The 17,676-nt window shown below is 65.7% G+C and overlaps 1 protein-coding gene and 2 long non-coding RNA genes across 3 annotated transcripts; all 3 read left to right on the top strand.

Moving 5' to 3' along the window:
- Nucleotides 1-1,174: 1,174 nt before the first annotated feature.
- LOC110356654 (cohesin subunit SA-3-like) lies at nucleotides 1,175-12,734 on the top strand (the record flags this gene model as incomplete). The annotated part of the gene is given in 21 exon segments (XM_065048166.1): nucleotides 1,175-1,248; nucleotides 1,347-1,470; nucleotides 3,164-3,262; nucleotides 3,361-3,440; nucleotides 4,557-4,664; nucleotides 5,389-5,488; nucleotides 5,843-5,942; nucleotides 7,144-7,247; nucleotides 7,329-7,418; nucleotides 7,524-7,613; nucleotides 8,670-8,870; nucleotides 9,595-9,665; nucleotides 10,306-10,393; nucleotides 10,471-10,551; nucleotides 10,636-10,702; nucleotides 10,705-10,727; nucleotides 11,814-11,979; nucleotides 12,053-12,180; nucleotides 12,258-12,359; nucleotides 12,589-12,639; nucleotides 12,642-12,734. Coding segments are annotated over 21 exon segments (2,040 nt in total), but the record flags the coding sequence as incomplete, so codon positions are not given.
- A 71-nt stretch (nucleotides 12,735-12,805) lies between these two features.
- LOC135578004 (uncharacterized) lies at nucleotides 12,806-15,259 on the top strand. Its single transcript, XR_010469421.1, has 4 exons — nucleotides 12,806-12,923; nucleotides 13,746-13,927; nucleotides 14,411-14,547; nucleotides 15,225-15,259. It is a non-coding gene; the product is annotated as an uncharacterized LOC135578004 (long non-coding RNA).
- A 108-nt stretch (nucleotides 15,260-15,367) lies between these two features.
- LOC135578005 (uncharacterized) lies at nucleotides 15,368-15,817 on the top strand. The gene is made up of 3 exons (XR_010469422.1): nucleotides 15,368-15,463; nucleotides 15,546-15,608; nucleotides 15,704-15,817. It is a non-coding gene; the product is annotated as an uncharacterized LOC135578005 (long non-coding RNA).
- Nucleotides 15,818-17,676: the final 1,859 nt, after the last annotated feature.

The following is a 17,676-nucleotide window of genomic DNA, read 5'->3' as shown; positions in this document are numbered from 1 at the left end:
CCATAGACACCCACTGAGACCCACTGAGACCCATAGACACCCACTGAGACCCATAGACACCCACTGAGACCCACTGAGACCCATAGACATCCCTCTGAGACCCATAGACACCCACTGAGACCCACTGAGAGAGACCCATAGACATCCCTCTGAGACCCATAGAGACCCATAGACACCCACTGAGACCCACTGAGACCCATAGACACCCACTGAGACCCATAGAGACCCATAGACATCCACTGAGACCCATAGACACCCTCTGAGACCCATAGAGACCCACTGAGACCCATAGACATCCCTCTGAGACCCACTGAGACCCACTGAGACCATAGACACCCACTGAGACCCACTGAGAGAGACCCACTGAGACCCATAGACATCCCTCTGAGACCCATAGACACCCACTGAGACCCACTGAGACCCACTGAGACCCACTGAGACCCATAGACATCCACTGAGACCCATAGAGACCCACAGAGATCCCTCTGAGCCCCACAGAGATCCCTCTGAGCCCCACTGAGACCATAGAGACCCATAGACATCGCTCTGAGCCCCAGTGAGCCCTATAGAGCCCCACCGAACCCCCCTGAGCCCCCAAGCCCCACTGAGCCCCTCTCAGCCCCACTGAGCCCCTCTGAGCCCTATTGAGCCTCTCTGAGCCCTATTGAGCCCCTCTGAGCCCTATTGAGCCCCATAGAGCCCCTCTGAGCCCCACTGAGCCCCTCTCAGCCCCACTGAGCCCTGTTGAGCCCCACCGAGCCCCTCTCAGCCCCTCTGAGCCCTATTGAGCCCCATAGAGCCCCACTGAGCCCCATAGAGCCGCATTGAGCCCCTCTCAGCCTCACTGAGCCCCTCTCATCCCACTGAGCCCCATAGAGCCCCAGTGAGCCCCATTGAGCCCCTCTCAGCCCCACTGTGCCCCATAGAGCCCCAGTGAGCTCCTCTCAGCCCCTCTGAGCCCTATTGAGCCCCATAGAGCCCCTCTGAGCCCCGTTGAGCCCTGTTGAGCCCCCCTGAGCCCTATTGAGCCCCATGGAGCCCCACTGAGCCCATCTGAGCCCCCTTGAGCCCCACTGAGCCCCATAGAGCCCCCTTGAGCCCCACTGAGCCCCATAGAGCCCCATAGAGCCCCATAGAGCCCCATAGAGCCCCCCTAAGCCCCGTTTCCCCCCAGCTCCAGGAGCAGCAGCAGGAGATCGAGAGCATGATGAACGCCGTGTTCAAGGGCGTCTTCGTTCACCGCTACAGGTTTGGGGGGGGAACCGGGGGAGCCCCGGGCGGGGGGGACCCGGCACCACCGGGTGTTGTTGTCACCCCCCGCCCCGTGTCACCCCCCTCGGTGACAGGGACATCGTCCCCGAGATCCGCGCGCTGTGCATGGAGGAGCTGGGGACGTGGATGCGCAGCTACGCCGCCTCCTTCCTCACCGACGGGCACCTCAAGTACATCGGCTGGACGCTGCACGACAAGGTGGGGGGGGCGGGGGGGACAAAGGGACACCCCAGTGCCCCCCAGTACATCCAGTGCCTCCCAGTGCCACCCAGTGCCTCCCAGTGCCATCCCAGTGCCCCCCAGTGCCATCCCAGCACATCCCAGTGCCCCCCAGTACCATCCCAGTGCCACCCAGTGACATCCCAGCACATCCCAGTGCCCCCCAGTACCATCCCAGTGCCTCCCAGTGTCATCCAGTGCCACCCAGCGCCCCCCAGTGCCATCCCAGCACAGCCCAGTGCCTCCCAGTGCCCCTCCAGCACATCCCAGTGCTTCCCATCACATCCTGGTGCCTCCCAGTACCATCCCAGTGCCCCCAGTGCCATCCCAGCCCATCCCAGTGTCATCCAGTGCCTCCCAGTGCCCCTCCAGCACATCCCAGTGCCCCCCAGTGCCATCCCAGTGCCCCCCAGTGCCCCCCAGTGCCATCCCAGTGCCTCCCAGTACATCCCAGTGCCTCCCAGTGCCCCTCCAGCACATCCCAGTGCTTCCCATCACATCCTGGTGCCTCCCAGTACCATCCCAGTGCCCCCAGTGCCATCCCAGCCCATCCCAGTGTCATCCAGTGCCTCCCAGTGCCCCTCCAGCACATCCCAGTGCCCCCCAGTGCCATCCCAGTGCCCCCCAGTGCCATCCCAGTGCCTCCCAGTACCATCCCAGCACATCCTAGTGTCATCCAGTGCCATCCAGTGCCATCCCAGTGCCATCCAGTGCCATCCCAGTGCCTCCCAGTGTCCCTCCAGCACATCCCAGCACATCCCAGTGCCTCCCAGTACCATCCCAGTGTCATCCAGTGCCATCCCAGTGCCCCCCAGTGCCATCCCAGTACCATCCCAGTGCCCCCCAGTGCCACCCAGTGCCTCCCAGTGCCCCCCAGTACATCCCAGTGCCTCCCAGTGCCACCCAGTGCCCCCCAGTGCCATCCCAGCACATCCCAGTGTCATCCAGTGCCCCCCAGTGCCTCCCAGTGCCATCCCAGCACAGCCCAGTGCCCCCCAGTGCCATCCCAGCACATCCCAGTGTCATCCAGTGCCTCCCAGTGCCCCTCCAGCACATCCCAGTGCCCCCCAGTACATCCCAGTGCCTCCCAGTGCCCCCCAGTGCCTCCCAGTACCATCCCAGTGCCCCCCAGTGCCATCCCAGCACATCCCAGTGTCATCCAGTGCCCCCCAGTGCCTCCCAGTGCCATCCCAGCACATCCCAGTGCCTCCCAGTGCCCCTCCAGTGCCCCCCAGTGCCATCCCAGCACATCCCAGTGCCTCCCAGTGCCCCTCCAGTGCCTCCCAGTGCCATCCCAGCACATCCCAGTGCCTCCCAGTGCCATCCCAGCACAGCCCAGTGTCATCCAGTGCCATCCCAGTGCCTCCCAGTGTCCCTCCAGCACATCCCAGTGCTTCCCAGCACATCCCAGTGCTTCCCAGTACCATCCCAGTGTCATCCAGTGCCATCCCAGTGCCTCCCAGCACATCCCAGTGCCTCCCAGTGCCCCTCCAGTGCCCCCCAGTGCCATCCCAGCACATCCCAGTGCCTCCCAGTACCATCCCAGTGCCTCCCAGTACCATCCCAGTGTCATCCAGTGCCATCCCAGTGCCTCCCAGCACATCCCAGTGCCTCCCAGTACCATCCCAGTGCCTCCCAGTGCCCCCCCCGCTGAGCGTCCCCGTCCCCGCAGCAGCGGGACGTGCGGCTGCAGTGCGTGAAGGCGCTGCAGGGGCTGTACGGGCGGAGGGACACGGCGGCGCACATGGAGCTGTTCACCAGCAGGTTCAAGGTCAGGGGGGATCCAGGGGGGTCTTGGGGGGGTCCCAAGGGGGTCCCGGGGTGCCCTGTGTCCCCAGGGGGTGACACCGGCCGTGTCACCCTCACCAGATGCGCATGGTGTCCATGGTGCTCGACAAGGAGCCCGAGGTGGCCGTGGAGGTGGTGAAGCTGCTGACGGTGATGCTGGAGTGAGTTGGGGGACACGGGGGACATGGGGACACGGTGGGGACATGGGGGGGAATATGGGGACACGGGGGGGGTGGGGACACGGGGGACGTGGGGACATGGGGACGTGGTGGGGACATGGGGACACGGCGGGGGTGGGGACACGGGGGACGTGGAGACACGGACGTGAGGACATGGGGACAGGTGATGGGGTTGGGGACATGGGGACATGGGACATGTGGGGGACGTAGGGACATGGGGGGCATAGTGACATGGGGGACATGGGGACACAAGGGACATGGGGACATGAGGGGGACACAGGGGACATGGGGACATGGAGACAGGTGATGGGACAAGGGGGGGACATGGGACATGTGGGGGATGTAGGGACATGGGGACACAAGGGAATGGGGACATGGAGACAGGTGATGGGACAAGGGGGTCATGGGGACACGGGGGACATGAGGACATGGGGGACATGGGGACATGGGGGGACATGTGGGATGTGGGGACATGGGGGGACATGGGGACACAGAGGGACATGGGGACATGGGGGACATGGGGACATGGGGGGCGGGACATGGGGGACACGGGGACATGGAGACAGGTGATGGGACAAGGGGGGACATGGGGACACAGTGGGGACATGTGGGACATAGGGGGACATGGGGACACTGGGGGACATTGGGGACATGGGGACACAGGGTGGGACATGGGGATGTGGGGACACAGGGGGACATGGGGACACAGGGGACATGGGGACATAGGGACATGGAGACAGGTGATGGGACAAGGGGGGACACTGGGGACATGGGGGACATGAGGACATGGGGGACATGGGGACACAGGGTGGGACGTTGGGGATGTGGGGACACGGGGGGACATGGGGACACGGTGGGGACACAGGGGACAGAGGGACATGGAGACAGGTGATGGGACAAGAGGGGACGTGGGGACAGGTGACAGGGCTGGGGGGCCACGCGGGGGCTGGGGTCCTGCTGTCAACCAGGGCCTTGGGGACACAGGGCCGAGGGATGGGGACACAGAGTCACAACCAGGGGGGACATGGGTGACACAGGGTCACAGCCCGGGGGGGTGGGACATGAGGCCACCCCCCCGGTGTCCCCGTGTCCCCGCAGCACCATGGAGGACGCGCTGAGCGAGGACGATTGTCACAGCGTCTACCCCGTGGTGTTCGTGGCCAACCGGGCGCTGGCGGCGGCCGCCGGGCGCTTCCTGTACCGCAGGTGACACCGGGGGGTCCCCAGTGTCCCCAGTGTCCCCTCATCACTTCCTGTACCGCAGGGGACACCGGGGGGTCCCCAGTGTCCCCAATGTCCCCTCATCACTTCCTGTACCGCAGGGGACACCGGGGGGTCCCCAATGTCCCCAATGTCCCCTCATTACTTCCTGTACCGCAGGTGACACCGGGGGGTCCCCAATGTCCCCAACTGTCCCCTCATCACTTCCTGTACCGCAGGGGACACCTGGGGGTCCCCAATGTCCCCAGCTGTCCCCTCATCACTTCCTGTACCGCAGGGGACACCGGGGGTTCCCCAATGTCCCGAGTGTCCCCCCTGGTCACTTCCTGTTCCCAGCTCTGTCCCTTGTCCGTCTGTCCCCGTGTGTCCCCAGCTCTGTCCCTGGTGTCCCCAGCTCTGTTCCTTGTCCGTCTGTCCCTGGTGTCCCCAGCTCTGTCCCCTGTCTGTCTGTCCCCGTGTGTCCCCAGTTCTGTCCCTGTCTGTCTGTCCCCGTGTGTCCCCAGCTCTGTCCCTGATGTCACCAGCTCTGTCCCCTGTCTGTCTGTCCCTGTGTGTCCCCAGCTCTGTCCCTGATGTCCCCAGCTCTGTCCCTTGTCTGTCTGTCCCCGTGTGTCCCCAGCTCTGTCCCTTGTCTGTCTGTCCCTGGTGTCCCCAGCTCTGTCCCTGTCTGTCCGTCCCTGTGTCCCCACGTCACACTCGCTGTCCCCAGGCTCCTGGACCCCCAACGGGACCCCGACCGCGTCCCCTCTCGTGACGGTGACAACAGGACGTTCTTCCAGCGCCTTATGTCCTTTTTCATCGAGAGTGAGGTCAGGGGGGCCCTGGGGGTCCTGGGGGGCCCTGGAGGGTCCTGGGGGTCCTGGGGGGCCCTGGGGGGGTCCTGGGGGGTCCTGGGGGGCCCTGGAGGGTCCTGGGGGTCCCTGGGGGGTCCTGGGGGGCCCTGGGGGGGTGCTGGGGGGTCCTGGGGGGTCCTGAGGGGCCCTGGGGGGGTGCTGGGGGGTCCTGGGGGGTCCTGGGGGTCCCTGGGGGTCCTGGGGGGCCCTGGGGGGCCCTGGAGGGTCCTGGGGGTCCTGGGGGTCCCTGGGAGTCCTGGGGGGCCCTGGGGGGGTGCTGGGGGGTCCTGGGGGGGCCCCGCACCCCATGATGGTCCCGTGTCCCCCCAGCTCCACGAACACGCGGCCTATCTGGTGGACAGTCTGTGGGACTGCGCGGGGCCCCGGCTGCGCGACTGGGACACCATGGGGGCCATGCTGCTGGAGGAGGGTGCGCGGAGCACTGGGAGGCACTGGGAGACACTGGGAGGAACTGGGATGGCACTGGGAGACACTGGGAGGAACTGGGATGGCACTGGGAGACACTAAGGGGAACTGGGATGTGATGGGATGGCACTGGGAGACACTAGGAGGAACTGGGATGTGATGGGATGGCAGTGGGAGGCACTGGGATGGCACTGGGAGCACTGGGAGGCACTGGGAGACACTGGGATGTGATGGGATGGCACTGGGAGACAGTGGGAAGCACTGGGATGGCACTGGGAGGAACTGGGAGGCACTGGGATGTGATGGAATGGCACTGGGAGGAACTGGGAGGCACTGGGAGGAACTGGGAGGCACTGGGATATGATGGAATGGCACTGGGAGGCACTGGGATGGCACTGGGAGACAGTGGGAAGCACTGGGATGGCACTGGGAGGAACTGGGATGTGATGGAATGGCACTAGGAAGAACTGGGATGGCACTGGGAGGCACTAGGAAGAACTGGGATGGCACTGGGAGACAGTGGGAGGAACTGGGATGTCACTGGGAGGCACTGGGATGGCACTGGGAGGAACTGGGATGGCACTGGGAGGAACTGGGATGGCACTGGGAGGCACTGGGGTGGCACTGGGAGGAACTGGGAAGCACTGGGAGGAACTGGGAGGCACTGGGATGTGATGGAATGGCACTGGGAGACACTGGGATGTGATAGAATGGTGCTGGGAGGCACTGGGAGGAACTGGGAGACACTGGGATGGCACTGGGAGGCACTGGGATGGCACTGGGAGGCACTGGGATGGCACTGGGAGGAACTGGGATGGCACTGGGAGGCACTGGGATGGCACTGGGAGGAACTGAGATGGCACTGGGAGACACTGGGATGTGATGGGATGGCACTGGAGGAACTGGGAGATGCTGGGAGGCACTGGGAGACATGGGGATGTACTGGGATGGCACTGGGAGGCACTGGGAGCTGGGGGCTCATACTGGGAGGCACTGGGAGGCACTGGGAGCTGGGGGCTCATACTGGGAGGCACTGGGAGGCACTGGGAGCTGGGGGCTCATACTGGGAGGCACTGGGAGGCACTGGGAGCTGGGGGCTCATACTGGGAGGCACTGGGAGCTGGGGGGGTCATACTGGGAGGCACTGGGAGGCACTGGGAGCTGGGGGCTCATACTGGGAGGCACTGGGAGCTGCCCCCCCCAAGGCCTGCAGGACCGGCAGGAGAAGGCGCTGGTGGAGATCCTGGCGGCCAGCACGGCCCAGGCGGCCCAGGGCCACCCCCCGGTGGGACGGGGACCCCCCCGAAAGGTGACAACACCCCGGGGGGGGACCCTGGGGACACTTCGGGGACCCCCCATAACCCCCCATGACCCCCCATGACCCCCCCAGCCCCTGGCCCGGGAGCGCCGGGCGCAGGCGGACGAACGGACGCGCTTGACGCACGCGCTGGCGCCGGCGCTGCCGCAGCTGCTGGCCAAGGTGACACGGGGGACACCAAAGGGGACACCAAAGGGGACACGGGGACACCCCCCCCGGTGACGAGGGGTCGCCGCTGACCCCCCCGGCCCCCCCCGTGGCCCGCAGTTCTCGGCCGACGCGGAGAAGGCGGCTCCGCTGCTGGACGTGCTGCGCTGCTTCGACCTGGGCGTCTACTGCACCGGCCGCATGGAGAAGGTGCTGCCACGCGGGGCCCCTTGTCACCTTGTCACCAGATCCCCTGTCCCCTCATGTCCCCCTGTCCCCATATCCTCATGTCCCTGTGTCCCGTTGTCCCCATATTCCCTGTCCCCCCATGTCCCCATGTCTCCATATCCCCATGTCCCCATGTCTCGTTGTCCCCATATCCCCTGTCCCCATATCCCCATATCCCCATGTCCCCCTGTCCCCATATCTCTCTGTCCTCATGTCCCCATGTCCCCATATCCCCATATCCCTTGTCCCCATATCCCCATATCCCCATATCCCCGTGTCCCCATATCCCCCTGTCCCCATGTCCCATGTCCCCATATCCCCATATCCCCATATCCCCCTGTCCCCATGTCCTCATGTTCCCCTGTCCCCATATCCTCATGTCCCTCTCTCCCCTTGTCCCCCTGTCCCCATGTCCTCATGTCCCTGTGTCCCCTTATGCCCCTGTCCCAATATCCTCATATCCCCCTGTCCCTATATCCCCATATCCCCATGTCACCATATCCCCATGTCACCATATTGCCATGTCCCCTTGTCCCCCTGTCCCCCGGTCCCCATATCCCCATGTCACCATGTCGCCGTGTCCCCGTGTCCCCATATCCCCGTGTCCCCATGTCCCCCTGTCCCCATATCCCCATGTCCCCCTGTCCCCATATCCCCCTGTCCCCTTGTCCCCCTGTCCCCCGGTTCCCATATCCCCATGTCACCATGTCGCCATGTCCCCGTGTCCCCATTTCCCCCTGTACCCATGTCCTCATGTCCCCATATCCCTTTGTCCCCATATCCCCATGTCCCCCTGTCCCCATGTTCCGCTGTCCCCCTGTCCTCATATCCCCATGTCACCATATTGCCATGTCCCCGTGTCCCCATATCCCCATGTCCTCATGTCCCCATGTCCCCATGTCCCCATATCCCCATATCCCCCTGTCCCCATATCCCCATGTCCTCCTGTCCCCCTGTCCCCATATCCCCATGTCCCCCTGTTCCCATGTCCCCATGTCCCCCTGTCCCCCGTCCCCACGCGTCCCCCGTGCCCCGCAGCACCTGGAGCTGGTGCTGGCGCAGCTGCGGGAGGTGACGGAGAAGCACACGGCGCCCGCGGTGCTGGAGGCCGCGTCCCGGGCGCTGCACGCGCTCTGCGCCCCCGAGCTGGCCCTGCGCGCCCACGGGGACCTGCTGCGCAGCCGCATGGCCGACCAGCTGGCCGACAAGTGTCACCGCGACGTCACCGACCTGCTCCAGGTACCCGCGGACGCCGGCGACTGGGGACAGTGACCTGGAGCCACAATGGGGACCGTGACCTGGAGCCAGGACAGGGGACAGTGACCTGGAGGCAGGATGGGGTTGGGGACAGTGACCTGGAGCCAGGACAGGGGACAGTGACCTGGAGGCAGGATGGGGCTGGGGACAGTGACCTGGAGCCAGGATGGTCTGGGGACAGTGACCTGGAGCCCCAATGGGGACAGTGACCTGGAGCCACAATGGGGACAGTGACCTGGAGCCAGGATGGGGTTGGGGCCAGTGACCTGGAGCCAGGAGAAGGATGGGGACAGTGTCCCGGTGTCCCCATCCCGGTGTCCCTCCAGTGTCGCCCTGGTGTTCCAACCCCGGTGTCTCCATGTTGTCCCCAAGCCAGTGTCCCCAACCCTGCCCAGTGTCCCCAAGCCCAGTGTGTCCCCCCTGGTTTCCCCCTCCCTGTTGTCCACACCCCAGTGTACCCAATCATGTTGTGTCCCCAAGCCCAGTGTCCCCACCTGGTGTCCCCGTGTCCCCAAGCCTGGTGTGCCAGGTGTCCCCACCTGGTGTCCCCGTGTCACCAAGCCCGGTGTTCCCACCTGGTGTCCCCGTGTCCCCACCTGGTGTCCCCGTGTCCCCAAGCCTGGTGTCCCCGTGTCCCCACCTGGTGTCCCCGTGTCCCCAAGCCCGGTGTCCCCAGTGTCCCCACCTGCTGTCCCCGTGTCCCCAGGCCGCGGCGCTGGACGAGGACGAGCTGTACAGCGCGGCAGCCACGCTGAAGCGAATCTCGGTCCTGTTCAAGTGAGGGGGGACCCTGGGGACACGTCCCCCCACCCCATGTCCCCTGGTGTCCTGTGTGTCCCCTGCCCCATGTGCTGCCCACGTCCCTGTCCCCATGTCTCCTGTCCCCCGTGTCCCCGGCTCCATGTCCCCTGCCCTGTGTGCTGCCCGTGTCCTTGTCATCATGTTCCCCTGTCCCAATGTTCCCCTGTGCCCATGTCCCCATATCCCCCTGTCCCCATGTTCCCATATCCACCTGTCCCCATGTCCCCATGTCCCCATGTCCCCCTGTCCCCATATCCCCATGTCCCAATATCCCTATGTCCCCATATCCCCATATACCTTTGTCCGCATATCCCCATGTCCACCTGTCCCCATGTCCCCATATCCCCATGTCCCCATATCCCTATGTCCCCATGTCCACCTGTCCCCATGTCCCTATATCCCCATGTCCCCTGCCCCGTGTGCTGCCCGTGTCCCCCTCCCAATGTCCCCCGTGTCCCCATGTCCCCATATCCCCCTGTCCCCATGTCCCCCTGTCCCCATATCCCCATATACCTGTCCCCATATCCCCATGTCCCCTGCCCCGTGTGCTGCCCGTGTCCCCCTCCCCATGTCCCCCGCATCCCCATGTCCCCCGGTGACGCCGCCGTCCCCGCAGCGCCCATGACCTGACGCCCTGGCAGCTCTTCGACCCCTGTTCCCGGCTCCTGCAGCGCGCGGTGGACACGGGCGAGGTGCCCCCGCAGGTACACCCTGGGGACAGCCGGGGACACCCTGGGGACACCTGGGGACACCCGGGGACACCCTGGGGCCACCTCGGCAGGTCCTCGTCCCCGCCATCACCTGCGTCCACTTCCACGTCCTCTGGGAGCTCTCGCACCTCCCCAGCGCCGACATCCCGCAGGTGAGCGGCTGACACCCCCGGGGACAACTTGGGGGTGTCCCCGGTGTCCCTAACGTCCCCTGCGTCCCCCCCCCCCGCCCCCAGGAGCAGCTGCGCGGCCTCAAGAACCACGTGACCACCGTGTCCTCGCTGTGCCAGAGCTGCCTGACCGACCCGACCCCGGCGTCCGGGAGCAGGTAGGGGGCGATGGGGGGGACACTGGGGGGACCTCGTCACAGAACCCTGGTATTGCCGGCTGGTCTCCCATCCAAGTACTGACCGGGGCCGACCCTGCTTAGCTTCCCAGGTGAGGCGCTCTCAGGGTGGTATGGCTGTACGTATTATGTATACGTATATATGTACGTATATATATATATTTTGTCGAGTATATCTTGATAGTATCTGAACTAAACTCTTTATTCAAGGGCAGAGTAGAGGGGGAGAAGAACCTCTCGATCTCCTGACCACCCCCTTCTAATCCCCCCCATTGACCTCCATGGACGGTCTCCCATCCAAGTACTGACCGGGGCCGACCCTGCTTAGCTTCCCAGATGGCTGTTGTCAGGGTGCTATAGCTATATATAGTATACATTTATAATATATATGTATATATATACATTCACCAAGTATATCCTGATATAGTATGTGAACTAAGTCCTTTTTGCAAGGGCAGAGTAGAGGGGGAGGAGAACCTCTTGATCTCCTGACCACCCCCTTCTAATCCACCCTGGGTACCATTGACCTTCATGGTCTCCCATCCAAGTACCGACCGGGGCCGACCCTGCTTAGCTTCCCAGATCAGGCATTCTCAGGGTGGTATGGCTGTACATATATTTATGTATATGTATATATATGTTCACCAAGTATATCCTGATAGTATGTGAACTAAGCCCTTGTTACAAGGTCAGAGAAGAGGGGCGGGAGAACCTCTCAATCTCCTGACCACCCCCTTCTAATCCCCCTCATTGACCTTCATGGTCTCCCATCCAAGTACCGACCGGGCCGACCCTGCTTAGCTTCCCAGATCAGATGAGATTGGGTGTTGTCAGGGTGCTATGGCTATATGTATTATATACATATATGTATGTATATATAAGTATGTTCACCAAGTTTATCCTGATAGTATGTGAACTAAACCCTTGTTTCAAGGGCAGAGTAGAGGGGGAGAAGAACCTCTTGATCTCCTGACCAGCCCCATTTCTAACCCACCCCGGGTACCATTGGCTTCCTGGCCACAAGGGCCCGTTGCCAGCTCACGGCCATTGTCCCCGTGTCCCCCCCAGGCGTTCGTGGTGCTGAGCGACCTGCTGCTGGTGTTCGGGCCGCAGCTGGCGCAGGACGGGCGGGCGGCGCTGGCGCCGCTGCTGCTGCCGCCCAACGCGGAGCTGCAGTCCCAACTGGCCGCTTTCCTCATGGACCACGTCTTCCAACACGAGCCCTCGCCCACCGGTACGTCCCCGGGGTGGGGGGGATTGTCCTGTCCCCCTCATTGTCCCCTCATTGTCCCCCGGCGTCCCCGCAGAGGACGGCGAGAGCCGCATCGAGGAGCTGCACCAGCGCCGCGTTCTCCTCGCCGGCTTCTGTAAACTCATCATCTACAACGTGCTGGAGCTCAGCGCCGCCTCCGACGTCTTCAAGCACTACGGGAAGGTGGGGGACACACACGGGGGTGTCCCCAGTGTCCCCCGCGACACCCTGGGGGGACACTCATTGTCACCCCCTCTTAGTTTTATGGCGACTACGGCGACATCATCAAGGAGACGCTGAACCTGACGCGGCAGATGGACCGGCAGGAGTGGGCGCGCACGCTGCTGCTCAGCCTGAAGCAGGTTGGGGGCTCGGGGTTGGATTTGGGGGGGTCCCTGTCCCCATGTTCTAGTCCCTGGTTTGACTGGGGGGGCTCTGGAGTATTCTGGGAATCTTAGGGGGTCTCCAGGGGAATCTGGGGGTCTTTAGGGGGCTTAAGGATGCTCCGAAAGGTGCAGATGGTTTGGGGCAAGCGTGGGTTCCATTGGGGGGGTATGGGGGTGTCCCCCTGACCCCCCGTGTCCCCCACAGCTGATGTCGGAGCTGCTGCTGCAAACGGGCCCCGAGATCCACGAGGGACCGAATCGTTCCTGGAGATCCGGGACCTGGCGCGACGCTTCTCCCTCCTCTTCAGCCTCCACCAGCTCCGCAACCGCCCGGCGCTGCTCGGCCTGCACAGGTGGGATTTGGGGGGGTCCCTGGGGGGGGGTTTGGGGACCCTCACTCACCCCCTGCTTCCCCCCCAGGAGGGATTCAATTCGCTTTGCAGGAGCCGGGGGGGCCGGGGCAGCCGCCCCTCAACCTGCCTTCCTGGAGGTGCTGAGCGAGTTCTCGCCACGGCTGCTGCGCCCCGACAGGGCTCTGCTGTGAGTGGGGGGTCCCCAGCGCCGGGGGGGGGGTCCCTGGGGGGTTCCCCAAAGCCAGGGGGGTGCCCAGGGGGTCTCCAGGGGCCAGGGGGGTCCCCATGGGTGTTCCCAAAGCCAGGGGCATCCCCAGGGGGTCTCCAGGGCCGGGGGGTCCCCAGTGGGTCCCTAAGACTGGGGGGATCCATGGGGTGTCTCCAGGGCCAGGGGGGTCCCCGGGGGGTCCCCAAGTGTTCCCCAAAGCCAGGGGCATCCCCAGGGGGTCTCCAGGGCCAGGGGGGTCCCCAGTGGGTCCCTAGGACTGGGGGAATCCCTGGGGTGTCTCCAGGGCCAGGGGGGTCCCCGGGGGTTCCCCAGGGGTTCCCCAAAGCCAGGGGGGTCCCCAGGGAGTCTCCAGGGCCAGGGGGGGTCCCTGGGGGTCCCCAGGGGTTCCCCAAAGCCAGGGGCGTCCCCAGGGGGTCTCCAGGGCCAGGGGGGTCCCCAGTGGGTCCCCAGGACTGGGGGGGTCACCAGGGGGTCTCCAGAGTCAGAGGGGTCCCCAGGGGGTCCCCAGTGGGTCCCCAGGGCCATGGGGGTTCTTAGGAGGGTCCCCAGGGGTCAGGGTGTCCCCAGTGGGTCCCCAGGGCTGGGGGGATCCCCACGAGGTCCCCAGTGGGTTCCCAGGTCTTAGGAGGGTCCCCAGGGGGTCTCCAGGGTCAGGGGTGTCCCCAGTGGGTCCCCAGGGCTGGGGGGATCCCTGGGGGGGTCCCCAGGGTCCACGTGGTGTCCAAGGGGGGGCCGTGGGGTCCCCCAGGTCCCTGTCACCGCGTCCCATCCCCCCCCCAGGCTGGCGTACCTGGAGCGGCTGTGCCAGGAGCGGGGGGTGGCCGCCCCCCCGGGCCGCGCCGTGGCCCCCCCTGCTCACCTACGGCCACTCGCTGCAGCCGCAGGACGAGGGGGGGTCCCTGAGCTCGGCCCCCCCGTCGCGGGGCCCCCCCGCTTCCAGCGCCAAGAGACCCGAATGGACGGTGAGGGGGGGGGCCAAGGGGGGGGACATGGGGTTGGGGTGGGGGGGGACACGGGGTTGGGGGGGGGGTTGGGGTGGGGGGACACGGGGTTTGGGGGATACAGGGGGTTGTGGGGGGGCTTGGGGGTGGGGGGGGGGACATGGGGTTGTGTTGGGGGGGACACGGGGTTGGGGGGGGGTCGGGGTGGGGGGGGACACAGGGTTGGGGGGATACAGGGGGTTGTAGGGGGGGTTGGGGTGGGGGGGACATGGGGTTGTGTTGGGGGGGGCACAGGGTTGTGGGGGGGGTCGGGGTGGGGGGGGGACACGGGGTTGGGTTGGGGGGGGACACAGAGTTGTGTTGGGGGGGACATGGGGGGTTGTTTTGGGGGGGCACAGGGGTTGTTTTGCGGGGCACAGGGTTGTTTTGGGGGGGGGCATGGGGGGGTTGTGTTGGGGGGGCACAGGGTTGTGTTGGGGGTCCCCGCTGCTGACCCCCCCCCAGCCCCCCCGAGGCGCTCGGCTTCAGCCCCTGGCCCAGCAGCCGCCCCCCCAGCCCGGCTTTCACCTCCACGGCGCTTCGGGGGGGGGCCCCGACCCCCCCCTGCGGGACCTGAGCTCCGACCGGGGGCTCCTGCCCAGGTGAGGAGACCCCCCCAAAACCAGCTGGGCCCCCCTGACCCCCCCCAGAACTCCCCTGACCCCCCCAGATCCCCTTGACCCCCCGAACCCCTAGAACCCCCCTGACCCCACCCTTGAACCTCAGAGCCCCCCCTGACTCCCCCAAACCCAGTGGGGTCCCCTGGATCCCCCCAAACCCTTCCGGACCCCTCCAGACTCCCCAAAGCCCCCAGACCCCCCCAGACTCCTCCAAACCCCCCCAGACACCCTCAAACCCCCCGGGCCCCCCAGACCCACACGGGTCTCCCCAGACACCCCCAAACCCCTCAGAACCCTCCTGACCCCCCCTTGAACCCCAGAACCGCCCCTGACCCCCCTTGACCCTCCCAGGACCCCTCTGACCCCCCCTTGAAACCCCAAGACCCCCCCTTGACCCTCCCAGGACCCCCCTGACCCCCCCCTTGAACCCCAGAACCCCCTGACCCCCCTTGACCCCCCCCCAGAAACCCCCTGACCCCCCCCTTGAACCCCCCTGGACCCCCCCAGATCCCCCTGACCCCCCCCTTGAACCCCAGATCCCCCTGACCCCCCTTGACCTCCCCCCAGAAACCCCCTGACCCCCATTGAACCCCAGAAACCCCCAGAACCCCCCCTTGAACCCCAAAACCCCCTGACCCCCCCATTCTCTCCCCCCACAGCAGCTCCTTGTCCCAGCGCAGTGGGATGACCCGGTGAGTTTTGGGGGGTCCCTGAGGGTACTGGGGGGGTCCCTGAGGGTATTGGGGGGTCCCTGGGGCTATGGGGGTGTCCTGGGGGGGGGTCCTTCATCTTCCCCCCCCACATCCCCCAGGTTGAGCTCATGGTGGAGGAAGAGGAGGAGGAAGAGGAGGCGCCGATGGACGAGGGGAGCAGCGAGGACACCCCAGAACGCAACAGGGTGAGACCCCCCCCCCAAAAATGTCCCTTATGTCCTTATAGGGGGTGTCCCCCCCCCAACACACCCCTGTGTGCCCCCCCAGCCCCACCTGCCCCCCCAAAACCGGCTCCGCGACCTGTTCGACTCCACCATCCTGGGCATCGAGGTGAGTTGTGTGGTGGGGGGGGGGGAACACAAATGGGGGTCCCTGCCCCCCAGGGGGACACTTGGGGTGCTCACCCGACCCCCTGCCCCCCCCAGGACTCCTGAGCGAGGGGCCCCCCCAAAATGGAGCCGTTCGGTGCCCGTTTCTTGTTGTTCTGAGCCAAATCCGGGCGGGTTTTGTGACGGTTTAATAAATAACGGTTGGGTTGAGAGATGGTTTGGGGGGGTCCGGGGGGGTTTGGGGGGGTCCGGGGGGGGTTGGGGGGGTCTAGGGCGGTGTTTGGGGGTGTCTGGGGGGATCTGGGTGGGGTTTGGGGGGTCCAGGGGGCTTAGGGGGGTCCGGGGGGGTTTGGGGGTGTCCGGGGGGTGTTTGGGGGTGTCTGGGGAATCTGGGGGGGGTCCAGGGGGTTTGGGGGGGTCTGCGGGGGGTGTCTGGGGGGATCTGGGAGGGGTTTGGGGGGGTCCAGGGGGTTTGGGGGGACCCAGGGGGTCCTGGGGGAGCCATGGGGGGGTTTTGGGGGACCTGTGTGGGTCTGGGGGGGGGCCCAGGGAGTTTGGGGGGTGTCCGGGGGGGGGTGTTGGGGAGGTCTGGGGGGGGCCCATGGGGTTTGGGGGGCCCAAGGGGGTACAGGGGGTTTGGGGGGGACCCTGGGGGCTCTGGGGGGGGCCCAGGGGGTTTGGGGGGTGTCCGGGGGGGAGTATTGGGGGAGGTCTGGGGGGGGGTCTTGGGGGTGTCCAGGGGACCCCAGCAGGTTTGTGGGGACCCCAGTGGCTTTGGGGGGTCCCGGGGGGGGGTCAGAGGACCCCAGTGGCTTTGGGGAGATCCAGGAGGGTTTGGGGGGGGTCTGGGGGGTTTGGGGGGTGCCCAGGTGACCCCAGCAGGTTTGGGGGTTCCGGGGTGGGGGTCAGAGGACCCCAGTGGCTTTGGGGAGATCCAGGAGGGTTTGGGGGGGGGGTCTGGGGGGTTTGTGGGGACCCCAGTGGTTTTGGGGGTCCCGGGGGGTCGGTCCATCAGAGGCGCAGCAACGTAGGAGTCGCTGTGGGTCAGGTAGCGCACCCAGCGCTGGGGGGGCCCCCCCCGGCCCCCCCGTTCCCCCGGCAGCCGCAGGAAGCGAACGCGCAGCCCCCGAGCTCGTCTGCGCCGGCAGCTCGAAGGTCAAGTTCACCGGGCCCAGCTCCAGCAGCGCCGCGCGGCCCCGGCCCGGCAGCTCCAGCTGGGACAGCGTGGGACAGCGTGGGTCAGCGTGGGACAGCGTGGGACAGCGTGGGACAGCGTGGGACAATGTGGGACAGCGTGGGACAGTGTGGGACAGCGTGGGACAGTGTGGGTCAGCGTGGGACAGTGTGGGACAATGTGGGACAGCGTGGGACAGTGTGGGACAGCGTGGGACAGTGTGGGACAATGTGGGACAGCGTGGGACAACATGGGACAATGTGGGACAGCGTGGGACAGCGTGGGACAGTGTGGGACAATGTGGGACAGCGTGGGGACAGTGTGGGACAGCGTGGGACAGTGTGGGACAGCGTGGGTCAGCGTGGGACAATGTGGACAGTGTGGGACAGCGTGGGACAGCGTGGGACAGTGTGGGACAATGTGGGACAGCGTGGGACAGTGTGGGACAGCGTGGGACAGTGTGGGACAGTGTGGGACAGTGTGGGACAGCGTGGGTCAGCGTGGACAATGTGGGACAGTGTGGGACAGTGTGGGACAGCGTGGGACAGCGTGGGACAACGTGGGACAATGTGGACAGCGTGGGACAGCGTGGGACAGTGTGGGACGGTGTGGGACAGTGTGGACAGTGTGGGACAGTGTGGGACAACGTGGGACAGCGTGGGACAATGTGGGTCAGTGTGGGACAATGTGGGACAGCGTGGGACAGCGTGGGACAGCGTGGGACAGCGTGGGTCAGCGTGGGACAGCGTGGGACAATGTGGGACAGCGTGGGACAGCGTGGGACAGCGTGGGACAATGTGGGACAGCGTGGGACAGTGTGGGACAGTGTGGGTCAGCGTGGGACAGCGTGGGACAGCGTGGGACAGCGTGGGACAGTGTGGGACAGCGTGGGACA

The sequence above is a fragment of the Columba livia genome, unplaced genomic scaffold, assembly GCF_036013475.1.
Source record: "Columba livia isolate bColLiv1 breed racing homer unplaced genomic scaffold, bColLiv1.pat.W.v2 Scaffold_2122, whole genome shotgun sequence".
Taxonomy (NCBI): domain Eukaryota; kingdom Metazoa; phylum Chordata; class Aves; order Columbiformes; family Columbidae; genus Columba; species Columba livia.
Note: the sequence above shows the minus strand (reverse complement) of the source record. Positions and strands in the feature narration are given on the sequence as shown.